This window comes from Muscardinus avellanarius (genome assembly GCF_963383645.1).
Source record: "Muscardinus avellanarius genome assembly, chromosome: 13".
NCBI classification, from domain to species: domain Eukaryota; kingdom Metazoa; phylum Chordata; class Mammalia; order Rodentia; family Gliridae; genus Muscardinus; species Muscardinus avellanarius.
The window spans coordinates 37,068,051-37,083,525 of NC_137799.1; the positions used below are offsets into that span (position 1 = coordinate 37,068,051).

The following is a 15,475-nucleotide window of genomic DNA, read 5'->3' on the forward strand; positions in this document are numbered from 1 at the left end:
TGTTGAGTAACAGTTGAATTCCCTCAGCCTAATTCAGTGCTGGGCACAGGGAGCCTATACATGAGTATTAGTTTTTAAAAATTAATTGTTACTTTATAATAAGTGCACTTTAATCTGATTAGAAATATCTTTCAAGACATGGGCAAAACCCAGAACTGGACCTTGGGACCCACTGACGAAGATGGTGGTTTGAGAGAGAGAGAAACTGAGGAGAAACTGAGGCCTGGGGAGGAGCAGCCTTTGTCCCTGTGTGACGTGCTGAGTGGAGAGAGATTAACTTTAGGAGTCACAGCTTCACTTGAACCATGGTCGGCCTCTCACTTGCTGTGTGACTTTGGACAGAGATATTTGCCTGACCTCTCTAAACCCTAGTTCTTCTGGGGCAAAGTGGGGACAGCCCCACCCTGAGAGCCGGGCAGTTGTGAAGACTGGCGGGGATGATGATGGGCAGTGCTGGGCACTGGCCGTCCCATCACATCCCCTCCGGGCTCCTAGTGCTATCCTTTTGCTTCGCCACACAGGGCTCTTTGCTAGTGGGATACAGCCAGTCCAGAGGCCACGGGCACAACCTTCTGTTTCCAGCTCCCCACACACCGCGGAACAGAGAGGTACGCACAAACGCCACGGGGTCGTTGCTCCGTGTCCCCACGATGCTGAACTTCTTCACGTAGGAGTTTTCTTTCAGGGCTTCTGCATACGCCTTGAGGGTGGGGATGGGGATATTCTGCAGGGAGAAAGGCAGCCAGGGTGACCAGCCGCCCCGCCCAGGGGCGGGCAGGGGCAGGAATCCTCTCCCACACACAGCCCAGCTCCTCACTAAGTCCCAGTAAGTCTCAAAGGCTGAATGGTCTTTGTCGCAGATGCCTAAAATTTGTGGAGAACTTTCTGCTACACAAATTGAGAAAATCATCTCTGAATTTTTTCTTTTTTTAAAAAACAATTTTTTATTTTTGCAGTACTGGGAATGGAACCCAAGGACATTCGACCTCTGAGCTGCACCCCCAGCCCTATTTTCTTTTTATTCTTTATTTTGAAACAGGGTTTCACTGAGTTGCAAAGGGCCTCACTAAGTAGCTGAGGCTGTCCATGAACCGCGATCCTCCCATCTCAGCCTCCCAAATGCTGGGATTACAAGCATGCGCCACCACGCCTGGATGTCTCTGATTTTTTTCTGATGGGACCCACCACCACTCTGATTGTGGTGTCATCAGAGGCCCTTGGGAAACATTCACAAATTGCTGATGCTTTGGTCTGCCCTAGACCAAATAAAACCAGAATCTCTGGTGGTAGGCCTGGGTAGTGTGTGTGTGTGTGTGTGTGTGTGTGTGTGTGTGTGTTACTAGGAATATGGGTTTTCTACCTCTAAGCTACATCCCCAGCCCCCCCCCCCCTTTGGTGGTACTGGGGTTCCTGGAAACCCTTCTATTTCCGGGCTACACTCCCAGACCTATTTATATTTTTATTTGGAAGGATCTAGTGCGATCCTCCTGTCTCCGCCTCCCAAGTGCGGGGATTACAAGCATGCGCCATCACGCCGGGCCCCAGCCCTTTTTTTTAAACTTTTTGTTTTGAAACAAGTTCTTGCAAGGCTGCTGAAAGTCTTGCTGTGTTGCTAAGGCTGGTGTTGAACCTGCAATCCTCCTGTCTCAGCCTCCCAAGTGCAGGGATTATAGGCATGCACCACCACGCCCAGGTGGCATATATTTTTTAATGCCTTCGGGTGAAAACCACTGATCTGGTTCAACTGCCTCATGGTGCAGAAGGGAAACTGAGACCAGAGGGAGTCCGGCCCTGGGCCTAGGCCTCAAAGCCGGCATCTGCCGCTCAGACCTCTCTGAGGGGGTACTCAGTGCCAGAGTGCAGAACTCAGGGGGACCCTGGGCACAGCGGACGACAGAGGCACTGGGAAGGCCTGGCTGGGTGCTCGCGGGGCTCTCATTTCAGAGCAGGCGTCACTTAAGCTCCCGAGGGAGCAGAGCAGGAGCCAGGCGGAGGAGAACACGGGGCTTCCAATCTGATGGCGCCTCGGGGCTGGCAGCCACCAAAGGGAAAGCGGAGAAGATGGGAAAGAGGAGCAGGGAGCGAGGGGCTAGCTTCTTGTCTTACCCCCACCTCCCAGGACTAATCCCTGGCCTCAGGCAGAGCAGGTGGGCCGCAGCTGCAGCTGCATGGATTCTGCATTCCTCCTGAGGCCTGTCCCGGGTGGGGCTGCCACTCCACCTGTCCCTCCTCTGCCCCGGTGGCCACGCAAGGGAAGGTCTGCCGAGCTATGGGCAAACAGCTTGAATATTTCTTTGTACATTGGGGCAACAGCTCCCTTTAGTGGCTGGAAAATGAGGCTGAGTACGAACCTGATCCAGCAGTGGCAATGATGGTGGTGCTGGGGGCCAGGGCCTGCCCGGGCTTCGGGGACCCCGTGACCCTCATGGGCACTGGACTTCCCCAGCCTTGAGATCCCGCGCTGTGGCGTGTATCTGACTCACAGCTTTATCTCAGGGAATCTCTGTGTTTTGTGTAACATGGTGGGTTTCCAGATTGAAGCTGCGCTGGCCTGTAGTGAACATCTGGACCTGATGCTGTCCTCCAAAAGAAACCAGGACCATGGGATGCACTTGTTACACCATCCATCCCCCTTAAATGTTCCCCATCTGTGAAAGTTTACCCTGGTTCCTGATCTACAAACACGAGTCCAAGCAGGACCCTGTCACTTTGCACAGCCTGGGCCACTGGCCTCTAGGTGACATGGACACATCCCCCTACACACACACACACACACACACACACACACACACACACACACACGAAGTGAAGCAAAGGGACTTTACCCGGATATTATTGAGGTTAACCTCTTCAAGTTCTGGGTCATTGTTCTTTATCCGTTCCAGCGTTTCCTCTACGTCTGTAGAATTTGGTTCCTCATCCGGCACCGGCTTGTACTGTGTAGGTTTAATCACACCTAGAGTGATTGACAAAAGGGAGGTGGCTCACAGAATCATGGGGGTCGCTTTGTCTCAAAACAAAGATGCCCCACTAGGAGGCCTCCGCTGAGCGCTGGGGCACTGGAAGGCTGGCATTGCAGGGACACAGAGACACACAGTGCTGTGACGCTCCCTACAAGGGGGTGAGTGCAGGTGTGTGTGTGTGGGGAGGGGGTTGAAGCTCTCTCCCTGGACTCTGGCTTTGGCTTGCTGTAGGAGCTGGAGAATTTCTTAAACTCTCTGAACCTTGAGCTCACCTGTAAGGTGGGGAGCGTCATTCTACCTGTGCTCTGTATCTCTGTGGGCTCTTGTGAGGATAAGATGAAGCCTGGATGGGATAGAAATACAAACACCTTCCAAAAGGAAGGATAACTATTCTTTGGCACACTTATTTCTCTCTGGGAGCAAACATCAGCTTGGTACAGCACAGGAAAGTAATTGAGACAATGCAAAATTGGGAATTGGACAGAAGGGACTCATAGAACAAATAGGCATCTAGAAACAGACCCCTGTGGGTGTGTGGAAATCGACGAAGAGGGGAGGTCCCACATCTGCAGTGAAAGGGTTTATCTTTATCTTTTTTTTTTTTTTTTTGGTGGTACTGGGGGTGGAACCCAGGTCCTTTTCTACTTCCATGCTATACTCCCAGACCTATTTTACATATTTTATTTGGTAACAGAGTCTCACTAAGTTGCTGAGAGCCTCACTAAGTAGTTGAGGCTGGCTTTGAACCTGTACGATCCTCCTATCTCAGCCTTCCAATGCTGGGATTACAAGCGTGCGCCACCACGTCTGGAGAAAGATTTACATTTGAAAGATAAATCTTTCAAAGAATGGTGTTGGGACAGTTGGTGATCAATTAAAAAAAAAGAGAATTTAATCCTATCACTCTGAGCACGCGCACACACACACGAACTCCCAGTGGATTAAAGTTGGACCTAGCTGGGCGTGGTGGTGCACGCTTGTAATCCTAGCATTTGGGAGGCTGAGACAGGAGGACTGCAGTTGGAAGATAGCCTCGGCTAGTTAGTGAGGCCCTTTGCAACTCAGTGAGACCCTGTTTCAAATAATAATAATAATAATAATAATAATAATAATAATAATAATAATAAAGCTGGGAATGTAGCTCTGAGGTAGAATGCCCAAGTAGTAAAGCTCTAAAACTTCTAGAAGAAAATAAAGGAGAATATGTTCCAATACTGGGATGAAGAAGGCCTTGAAAACATGACACAAATCTCAGGAGGCTCAAAGGAAAAGATGGAAAGATTTGGCTACACACAATTTTAAGGTTTCTGAGGCTGAGTCAGATTGCAAGTTTGAGGCCAACCTTGGCAATTTAGCAAGAGCCTCAGCAACTTAGCCAGATCTGATTTCAAAATAAAAAACAAAAAGGGCTGGGGTGTAGAATACTAGATGCCTCTGGGTCCAACCCCAAGTATAAGGTGGGAGGAAGACTTCTGCAATGAGCCGGAGCACCAGAAAACAGAGGAAGCAAGACATGGGACACGGCTCTCCCAGTGCCCTGAGAGGAGTGCAGAAGCAGGCAGCCAGGCCAAGTACTCACTGTTGAGGCCCTCCTTGTTCACGATGGAGCTGCTGCCCAAGGCTTGGTAGTACTGCTGGTTGCTCATGAGCGTGTGCATGCCCAGGATAGCTGTGGGACAAAGAAGGCCCATGACTGCTCCTGTAGAGACACCTCCTGGGGACCCGCCTTCCGCACCCAGAGATTCTGCTCACAGAAATGGCTAGAAGCATGCGCACCACAATGCCAAAATGTGATGCTATTTTTATTCTGGTCACCGTCCCACACTGATTTCTCCTGGCCTCAGCTCCTCCCCTCATCTCCCACTCTCATCTCCCACCCAGCTCGGCCCAAGAGGAGGGATCTTTCCCGACAAGGGCCTCCTCCTGGAGGTCCCCTTCCATCTTGCTGTCCTGCCTGTCCCTCAGGCAACACCTGTGCCACCTGCCACTCTCTTGCCCACGCTCCTCTGACCTCCCAGGGGCTCTCAGGCTGTTCCACTTCCCAAGCTATCACCTTGGTTTTGGTCGCGGCCCTATCATTTCTTGACTGTACAGATGGTACCCAACTTTGAATTTGTGAAAGCAACATACATTCGGAAGAAATCATGTTTGAATTTTGATCTTCTCCCAGGCTAGCTGTCTCAGCGAGATACTCTCTTGAGATGCTGGGCAGTAGAAGTGAGCCCCAGCTCCCAGCCAGCCTCAAGCACGAGGAAGACTCTATGGCATCCTGTGGCGCTAAGTCATGGTGTCCGGAAGGCCGGGTACTAAAGGCATTTCTGATTTTAAATATTTTCAACTTACAGTGGGGTTATCGGGACGTCGAGGAGCATTATGTTATTCTAGCCGTGGATAACAGGTGTCCTGTCTTTCTTACCTTCTATCTTCCAACATGCAGCCAGAAAGATCTTTCTAGAAATGCCAGTATGACCTCATCATTCCCATGCTCAGTCGTTCTTTCACCCATGCATTTTTCAACCTTCATTGAGTGCTGAGTCCTGTGTGCCTGGCCTTGAGGGTGGGGAGCAGTGGAGCAGAGGGGAATGAGAGAGGAAGTCTCTGTTCACATAGTTGTCCATCTTCTGGGGGAGAGTGGCACAAAGCAAGCGCCCACGCCATGGAAATCATAAGCTTAGGCTACAGTAAGGATTGGAAAGGAGAAGTTCTGCATGATCTGGGAGGATACAACAGAGGGAATTGGGAAGGGAAGGACGACTAAGTGTTGTCCAAGCCAAGAGAAGGGAGACAGGGATGGTGGGTGGGCATGTCGGGGCAGGCCAGGGAGGCTACAGGTTAGGGGCTCAGGGAGGAGGGACAGAGATGAAGCTGGATATGTGGGAGTGATAATAACAAGGACAGCAGTAACACCCCCGACATCCTGAGTGATGCTCCCGGCCAGAGAAGATGATTTGGGTCACCATTCTCAATGTGGTTGCATATTGGAACACCTAGGAATCATTTGAAACTCTTAGTGCCCAGGCCAGGGCTTGTCCTGGACTAACTAACCTAAAGTCTCCAGGAGTGGGGCCCAGGCATTTACATTTAACCCCCCAGGCAGTTTCAATAAGTAGCCAAAGTTGAGAACCCTTGCCTGACACTATTTTCCTTATCTATACAACCACCCTCCAGAGTAGATTTTATTCACCTGGGCCAGGTGGGACTCTACAGGGTCTTCTGGGTTGACAGGAGGGGTCTGGTGTCTTTTCGTAGGTGTGGCCTGGAAAGCCACTGAAGGCAGGGAGTGAGATGGTCTGACCTGAGTTCTTCTGTGTGTGCCCAACTTAGGATGGAGAGAGAGATGGATGTGGGTTCTGGGACTGTGAGGCTATTGCAGCTATCCAATTGGAGGGTGATGGCTTGAGACCAAATCCAAACCCTAGAACTTGACTCCACCGACCCTCCCTGGGCTGGCCCTACCTCAACAGCCCTGCCTCTTACCTGGATCCCTCCTGCGTTGCTGCACAAACCATCACTACCTAGGAGACTCTCCTGAATTTGCCAAAGCTGTCCCTTCTGCTGGTGGCTCTCCACACCCAGATAAATTGGAATTTCAGATAGACAATGAATAATCTCTAAGTATATTTCCTAGTCAGTATTTGGGATATACTTGTATTTAAAATTATTCATCGTTTCTTTGACATGCAAATTCAACAGGACATCCTGTATTTTATCTAACACTTTACCTGATCCCCTCCCCTTCCTGAATTACTTCCCCTTTCTCTCCAGATCTTCCTCAGTACCTGGTATCCTTATTATACCACAGAGCGCCTACTTCTGGGATATCTGAACACACATGCGCATCCTCTGCTGCTCTATGGGCTCCCAAAAGTCAGGGAAAAGTATTGTTTTTTTTTCTCTTCCACCTCTTCCCAGAATATAGCAGGTATTTGGTAACTATTTGGTGATGGATTTCCTTTTAAGTCCTTAGGCTATTTCATTATATATGTTTTCTAGTTAGAGAGACAACATGGGAGCCCTTAGTGAAGAGTTGGGAGACCCAGCTCCCAGTCTTGATTATGCCCCTAGTGTGGCCTCCGACAAGTCCCATCTTCTGCTGAGCTTCAGTCCAACCAAGGGATGATATAAGACCAGTGGTTCTTAATTATGGCCAAGCACATGCAAATCACCCAGAGAGCAATGCCTAGTACCACCCTGGACCAACCGATGCAATTCTCTGGAGAGATGGTTTTTAGTCTCCTGGGATGATTTTTGATGCTCCGTGGGAGCCAAGAACCACTAGATGAAATGATTCCAAGCCCCTTCTGCTTCTTATGTCCCGAGTCTTTTCTGCTAAAATTAGCCTTGCCTGTTCATCGCTAAGGAGGACTGGTAGGAGAGAAGCAGCTGCAGCTTTTCAAGCCTTCGAGGTTTTAATTTAGGCTGTGTCTACGTGGGCAGCAGGAACGGAGGCCTGAGTCAGTGACAGGTGAGTCAGCTTCTGTAGCCGGTGCTTCCAGCTCCCACGCACCACAGCTCCCGGGGTGCTCTGCGCTGCTGCTGGGTTTTCAGGTTTAGAAACACACAGTTTGCAAAGGTTTTTGGGACTCATGAAAGATGCAGCCTCCGATGACTGCCTGATTTTTCTTTAGACTGAATAGAGAGGAGCCTTGGGTTTCAGCCTGGGCCTTGGAACTCATTTTCGGGGCAGCCCTGACAGGTCACTTCCCCTTTGGGGTCTTCAGTTTTCTCATCTGTAAAATGGAATGTGTTTGATGCTCAGCTCTTCTTACCTCCCCATGGGACTTGACAGCCACACTAACAATTTCTCATGTTTTTATCCTGCTTGATGTTTTTTATAATAAGCCCATCACTTTCCAGGGAAGTGGTTTGCCAAAACCTTTCAGCAAGGCCTCTCCTAGTGAATACTCTCTACATTAGTATTCCCGCCTGTCAGGTCGCTAGCAGTTCCAAGGTCTGAACCGTCCTCTCAGCTTGGGAGTTCAAAGGACCAATATTCTAGGAGGTATTATGTAGCAATAGAAAACTTAAGAAGGGATAAAACCATTTGGAACCACAGAGGAAATTAGGAAGGGAAGAAGATAGGGAGGGAGGGAGGGAGGGGCCGAGCTAAACTGCCAACCTTGAGATGGTGCCTGGAGCTCTGTTGCCTCTGGCCAGCCGTGGGCACAGATCTCAACTCTCTCCCTCTCTGTGCTCCTTGTCACCAGAGTGAGCAGTGGAAGAAAACAGCACAACCGCACTGCCTGCTGCCTCTTTCTTAGTAGATATTGTCAAGGCTGAATTTAGCACTAGAGAACTTAATTTCTTTTTCTTTTTTTTTAAGTCTAGATCTTCCTCAAAACTCAAAAAGGACTATTTTTGAACTCTGAAAAAGAACATTGAGTTCTGCTTCCTCTCTCTGCCTTGGCAAGCCTTACTCCAAGTGTAATTCCACTCGGACGCAGAGTGATAGCGGCACACTTCCCCGGCCCCTCCAGTTGCCAAAGGCTCGGGCTGGCTCCCGGCAGATGGCTGCAAGGTGTGTCCCTGCATCCTGGGGGCAGGTGAGACAAACTGGCTCTGTCTCAGGACTTGGGTGCTGTCAAACTGTTCCTACATAAGCGATTCCCTGATAGTCGTGGAATGGGAAAAGAACAGGTGCCTAAGGGCACTAAAGCAACCAGGAATCTGGGGTTGGTCTGGCCAGGACCACCCTTGGGAGCCTCAAACAGCCTTGCGGGTGGGCGGTCTTGGGTTTCCCTCTAAGTTCTGCCCCACCAGAATGGTCCCTTAAGCTGAGCCAGGATCGCATCCCTGAGTGGGCACAGGAAGTGCTGATAACTCCACGTGCTTGTAGCTTACGTCCAGTGGCCTCCAAGCTACAATCTAGGGCCATGTGCCAAGAGCAGCTCACTGTCAGGGTCCTGGGAACTTGAGGCTGCGGGGACACTTCCAGTGTTGAAGTCTACATGCTTCTGGTCTGTCCTCCTTATCACCTCCTCTGACCCCCAAGGGCAGAGACTGGATAGATCTGGTTCATCCTTGTATACAGTAGGAGTTCCACAATACATGTTGACTCACTGAGTAAGTGAGTGAATGAAAGATGCACCTGACCCGTGTCACGCCGAGTCAGTGAGGCACACCGTCTAGTGCCCTCCTAGAGGTTCCTACCTTCGCCAGACCTCAGGCCTGCCACACATGCAGAGGCCCCAGGGTGGGGGCGGCACGGAGCAACTCTTCTGTTCTTTCTCTATCCTGGATTCTTCTCCCTAGCCCACCCCTACTCATCAGTAGCAGGCTTGAGAAGGAATAAAACAACTGGGTAGTGCAGAGAAAAAGGAAGGAAGGAAGGAAGGAAGGAAGGAGGGAAGGGAGAGATAGCTCTTTCTAGCTTGCTCCTGCTGGCCCTTTAGGCCCAGCTTCCGTATCTATTCCCATCTCCCCTGGTCCCACCACCTAACCTAAACCAAGTGGTCCTCTTAGACCCTGGCCTTTTTTCTGTGGTGATACTCACTCCCATTTGTCATTTCACAGTTGCTAAGCACCTGCTTCGCACTGGCTCCACAAGGATAGGAAGCACACTGTTTTTAAGGATTCCCTCACCAGGGGCCTAGCCCAGAGCCTGATATACATAAGCAACCACAAGATGGCGAGGTTGGTGGAAGTTCCCTGCCTGGGAGCCAGCCATGTATACTAGAGGTGCCCTGAGGACCCTTGTCCTCCTCTGAGGAGTCGCCTGTACTCATGGTCCCAGCCGCCGACTCCTTGAGGGAGGTTCTGCCCCGGCACCACCAGGCCTGGGGGGTCTACACCGCAGGTCCTCTCTGCGACATCCTCAAAATCAACCCACAGCCCGGCAATTCTCCTTCAGCTCTACCAATCTGTTTTCTGGCCCACAGCCTGGCATCAACGGGGCCCCTCAACTTTTGACCCAGCACTGAGGATAGCTGGTCTCTGGTATAAAATGAGGAAAAGAACAGAATTTACATCATAGGATCGTTGTGGTCAACAAGTGAGTCAAGGCATTAAGAACAACTCACAGAGCCGGGTGTGGTGGCACACGCCTGTAATCCCAGTATCTGGGAGGCTGAGACAAGAGGACCACAAGTTCCAGAATAGCCTCAGCAAGTAGTGAGAGTCTCATCGACCTAGGGAGACCTCATTTCCAAAGATAAAACTGGGGTGGGAGTGTAACTTGGAGGTAGATGTCCTGGATTCAATCCCCAGTAACACACACACACACACACACACACACACACACACACACACACACAGAGAACACCTGGGAATGGCTTCCTTCTCCACCCTCCACTGCACTTTCAGATGGCCCATACCTAGGGACAGCCAGTTAGCCCTGAGGTACACGCACAGCCCCTGTCCTTCCTGGATATGGGAAGGTCATGGTATCATGGACAGATAATAAAAATTAGCCCGCCAACAAAAATAAAGAGAAACAGTTTCAAGAAAGCCATACAAGAGCTCGGCATGGTCTGGCAGTTCTGCTTTGGCTCAGGGACTGGCAGGAGCCAGCGGTCTGACAGCAGTCATTTGATAATCCCTTGGAGCTGCCTAATGAGGGGGCTGATGTCATGCAGGGCGACTGAGGAGAAAGTCCAGGATAAAAACAGCTCCAGGGCAAGTCCATGAGGAGCTGCAGGGCCAGGGCATCAGCTGGACGGTTCTCCGGAAGTCAAGGGACCATTGGAGCAAGGGGCTCACTTAGACACAGGAGTCAAAATAAAAAATTAAAAATAGGACCAGGGTGTAGCTCGGGGATAGAATGCCCCTAGGTCAGAGAGATGTCATGTAGGAGCTGAAATGACTTGTATGAGTTCTGACAAAACAGATCGTTAGCTGCAAATCAAACTGGATTCCCAGTTAAGTGTTTTGTCCCTGAGGGGTCAGAGGGGTCACCACCTCTGGACTGTGCGGCAGGAACGAGCGAGGTTCCCTCTCCACCCTGCCATCCTCTGCTGCCACCACGGCCCTTCCCCATGCCTTGTGTCCCTGGAGGAAAAGGCCACACGCCTCTCTCCCCGTTCAGGTCCTTGCAACCAACCTGGCTTCAGCTGCTGCCTCCCGGGTCACCCCTGACACAGAGTTGAGTCACTGCCCCTCCTTCATGGCCCTGCCACAGGTGAGTGACACCCCCAGCCGCACCCCAATGCCATCAGGAGTCAAGAGGCCAAGATGGGATGAGGCAGAGACAGCTGAACCCACCAGCCTCAGCCTTGTGCCTCCAAGTCTCCCCCCAGCCCTGAACCCCGCCCTGCCTCCTCGGCTCTTGAGACAGGTCCGTCCTTCCTGGTGGGCCTTGGTTCCTGGCCCACTCGGGACGAACTGGCCTCTCTGCTAGATTTGCTGCTATTTTCACAACTTGCCCCGCCCCCCCAACAGCCTCCCATTCTGGCCTGGCGTACCCTGCCAGGAGCTTGGCAACACTAACCCCGCCCAGATCTCTATGCAGTATGGGACCCCGTGCAGAAGCATGACCATCCTCTAGGAAGCCTCTTACCTGCAATGTCACAGAGCTCTGCATCTGAGGCATTGGCCAATGCCTCCTCCAGCTCTGGCTCCAACGTCACACTTTCCAGCACAGGATCCATCGGTTTCTGCTTAGGGACCCAGACCTTTCCTGCAAACACATGGGGGAACCATCAAGGCCTGAGGCTGCAACTGGGCAGCCTCTGGCTATGGCCCTGGGGACCAGAGGAGAGTCTTATGAATCCTGCGCGTGGAGAGGCGCTTTAGGCTTCTCCCTCTGGGGACCAACTCCCCCAGAGAATGGGAAACAGGGATCCCAACATGGTGCCCCTTGCATTTGAAAAGAATGGCTTTATAACTGGGGCAAAGTATACTACTCTCTATTAAAAACATTGGTCATGATTTTAAACATCCCCTAAGCAGGAAGAAAAAATATATATATAATAGAATGCCAGTGTCTGAGATACCCTAACCAAGGGTCTGACATAAGAAAAGTTTGTAAACATTTCTAAAAAAAATAAATATATATTCAGATTTTAAAAGACAAAAGTGGGGACTGGGGGTATAGCTCAGTAGCAGAGTTTTGGCCTAGCATGTATGAGGCCCTGAGTTCAATCCCAGTACTCTGTGTGTGTGTGTGTGTGTGTGTGTGTGTGTGTGAGAGAGAGAGAGAGAGAGAGAGAGAGAGAGAGAGAGAGAGAGAGAGAGAGAGAAGAGAGGGAAGAAGAGCGAGCTTCCAGTACTTAAGAGGCTGAGATGGGAGGATTGCAGGCTCAAAGCCAGCCTCAGCAACTTAGCAAGGCCCTCTACAACTTAGTGAGACCCTGTTTCAAAATAAAAAATAAAATACAGCTGGGGGTGTAGCTCAGAGGTAGAATGCCCCTGGATTCAATTCTTAGTACTAAAAAACAAACAAATAACAAAAATAACAAACCCAAAAAGATAAAAGGGAAGCAAATCTGTATCCTTTTTTTGTGTGTGTGTGGTGCTGGGAATTGAACCCAGGGTCATTCTACCTCCCAGCTACACCCAAAGCCCATTTTTTTATTCTCTATTTAGAAACAGGGTCTCACTAATTTGTGGAGTGCTTCACTAAGTAGCTGAGGCTGGCTGTAAACCTAGATTCTCCTGTCTCAGCCTCCCAAGTACTGGGATTACAAGCGTGTGCCACAATGCCCAGCTGTATCCTTGCCTAATGGAACCTTCTGTTTTTAAAAAGTCAGGTGCATAACTTAATGAGGGAGTAAAGTGGCTGGTGTGAGGATGGCCACTGTGTGTATACCGGTAGAGATTATGCATCCATACCATGGAATTCCAGTGGTTATTACAGAGGATGATGGAGATTGCTACTTACTAAGAAGGAAAAGCCCAAGATGAATGTAGTGTGTAAAATCAAGTTTAAAAAACAGCATAAAAAGCCGGGCATTGTGGCGCATGCTTGTAATCCCAGCATTCGGGAGGCGGAAACCAGAGAATCGCGGTTCACAGACTGCTTCAGCTACTTAGTGAGGCCCTTTGCAACTCACTGAGACCCTGTTTCAAAAACAAGAAAAAGACAAAATAATAGGGCTGCAGGTGTACCTTGGAGGTAGAATGCTCCTGGGTTCCATCCTCAATATTGCCAAAAAAAATTTTTTGCATAAGCAATTTAATTCCATTTATGAGAAAGTGCATACATGATTTTTTTTATTTTTGTTTTGTTTGTTTGTTTGTTTGTTTTGGTGGTACTGGGGTTCCTGGAAACCCTTCTCCAGGCTACACTCCCAGACCTATTTTATATTTTTTTTTATTGGAAACAGGGTCTCTTAAGCCAGCGTGGCTGGCTTTGAACCTGCGCGATCCTCCTGTCTCCGCCTCCCAAGCATGGGGATTATAAGCGTGCACCACCATGCCCAGCATGATGTTTTTTATGTATCCCCAGAGTTCTTGTGTTCAAAATCCAATCCTCAAACTCATGTGTTAATAGTATTTATAGCTGAAGCCTTTGGGTGGTGATTCGGATCTGATGAAATCATGAGGGTGGGGGCCCCATGATGGCATTGGTGATTTTATAAGAGACCTAAGCTGTCTCACCATGTGAAGCCCCCAAGAACGTCAAGATGCAATGAGGAGGCCCTCACCAGCTCTTGCACTTCCCAGTTTCTAGAATTTTGAGAAAAAAAAATATCTTTTCCTTATAAAGTATCCAGTCTGTGGTATTCAGTTATAGCAATAGAAAATTGACTAAGACGTGTGTGTGTGTGTGTGTGTGTGTGTGTGTGTTTTGTTTAATAGAAATAGAATATTTTTTATATGCCAGGCACCTTTCTAAGGGCTGGGGGAGGAACGTGTGGTGGTGAATGCCTGTCATCCCAGTGCTTAGAAGGCTGAGACAGAAAGACCGTGGGAGAAAACCTTAAATTTCCACATATAAAAATAATGTTAGAACTAATAAATTAAGCAGTGTTGTAGGGTTTAAGATCAACATACAAAAATAAATGGTGTTTTTGTTTTCTTTCTTTCTTTCTTTCTTTCTTTCTTTCTTTCGGTGATACTGGAGGTGGAACCCAGAGGCTTTCTACCTCTGGGCTATACTCCCAGACCCATTTTATATTTTATTTGGAAACAGGGTCTCACTGAGTTGCTGAGAGCCTCACTAAGTAGCAGAGGCTGGCTTCGAACCTGCGCGATCCTCCTGTCTCAGCCTCCCAAGCGCGGGGATTACAAGCGTGTGCCAGCACGCCCGGCTAAATGGTGTTTTTGTATATCAGCCATGAACAATCTGAATAGGAATTTGCATTTATAATAGCATCTAGAGAATAAAATACTTGGGAATAAATTTAAAAGAGTTGTACAATGAAAACTACAAAGCGCTGCTGAAAGAAATGAAAGAAGATCTAAACAAATGTAAAAATATCCTGAGTTAATGGGTTAGAAGACATCATATTATTAAGATGTTAATACTACCAAAAATGATCTACAGATTTAATGTAATCTTCATCAAAATCCCAACAGCCTCTCTTGCAGAAAAGGAAAAGGCAATCCTCAAACTCATATGAAATTGCACAGAAACACAAATAGGCAAAACAATTTTGAAAAAGAAATAAATCAAAAGACATATTTGTTGATTTCAAAACTGAAATGCAGTGCTAAGTGATGGGCTACTGGCATAAGATTAAACACATAAACAATGGAATAGAATCAATTCAGAAGTAAAGTCACACATCTATGGCAAATTGATTTCTGACTAAGCCAAGTCCATTCAATGGAAGAGAATTGTCTCTTCAACAAGTTCTGGCACAACTGGGTATTCAAAGGCAAAACGATGCTTTGCCTACCTCACACCATATACAAAATGAATCCAAAATGGGTCAGTGACCTAAACATAAGAGCTAAAACCATAACATTCTTAGAAGAAAAAAAAAGCATAAGTCTTCATGACCCTTGAACTGGCAATGAACAGTGTGTGTGTGTGTGTGTGTGTGTGTGTGTGTGTGTGTGTGTGTACACTAAGAATGGAATCCAGGGGCATTCTATGTCTGAGTTACACCCCAGACTTATTTTATTTTTTACTCTGAAACAGGGTCTTGTTAAATTGATGAGGCTTTTCTTAAACTTGCCATCCTCCTGTCTTAGTGGTTCCACTACTGGGATTACAGGCATGTGCCACCATGCCCAGCTGGCATTGGTGTCTTAAATATGACAGCAAAAGTACAAGCAATGGAAGCAAGAATAGATCAAATTTTTATCAAATTTTAAAGGTTTTGTTCATCAAAGGATATTATCAAAGAAGTACAAAGACAACATATAGCATTGGATAAAATATTCTCAAATCATGTATCTGTTAAGGATCTAGTATCCAGGATACAGAGAAAACGTTTACAACTCAACGACAAAAAGACCAGCAACCCAACTTAAAAATGGGCAAAGGACTTGAATAGCATTTCCCCAGAGCCAATGCGCACACGAACAGATGCTTCATTAGGGAGGCACAGAAAAACCTATAACGAGAGGCCACTTTACACCCTCAGGATTACTAGCCCAGCAAACAAAAGGCAGAAAATAAGTGC

General features: G+C 48.5%; 1 protein-coding gene across 2 annotated transcripts in view; it reads right to left on the reverse strand.

Annotated features, from left to right (window-relative positions):
- Positions 1-15,475, reverse strand: part of TMOD1 (tropomodulin 1) — a gene marked incomplete at both ends in the record, with an annotated part of 63,290 nt that overhangs the window by 22,510 nt on the left and 25,305 nt on the right. The window contains 4 exons of one of the 2 annotated variants that reach the window (XM_080708511.1): positions 617-724; positions 2,826-2,956; positions 4,543-4,632; positions 11,458-11,577. In XM_080708511.1, the coding sequence (XP_080564637.1) occupies positions 617-724; positions 2,826-2,956; positions 4,543-4,632; positions 11,458-11,577 (449 nt within the window). The remainder of the gene's footprint in view (positions 1-616; positions 725-2,825; positions 2,957-4,542; positions 4,633-11,457; positions 11,578-15,475) is intronic. The other variant, XM_080708512.1, reaches the window with a different exon arrangement.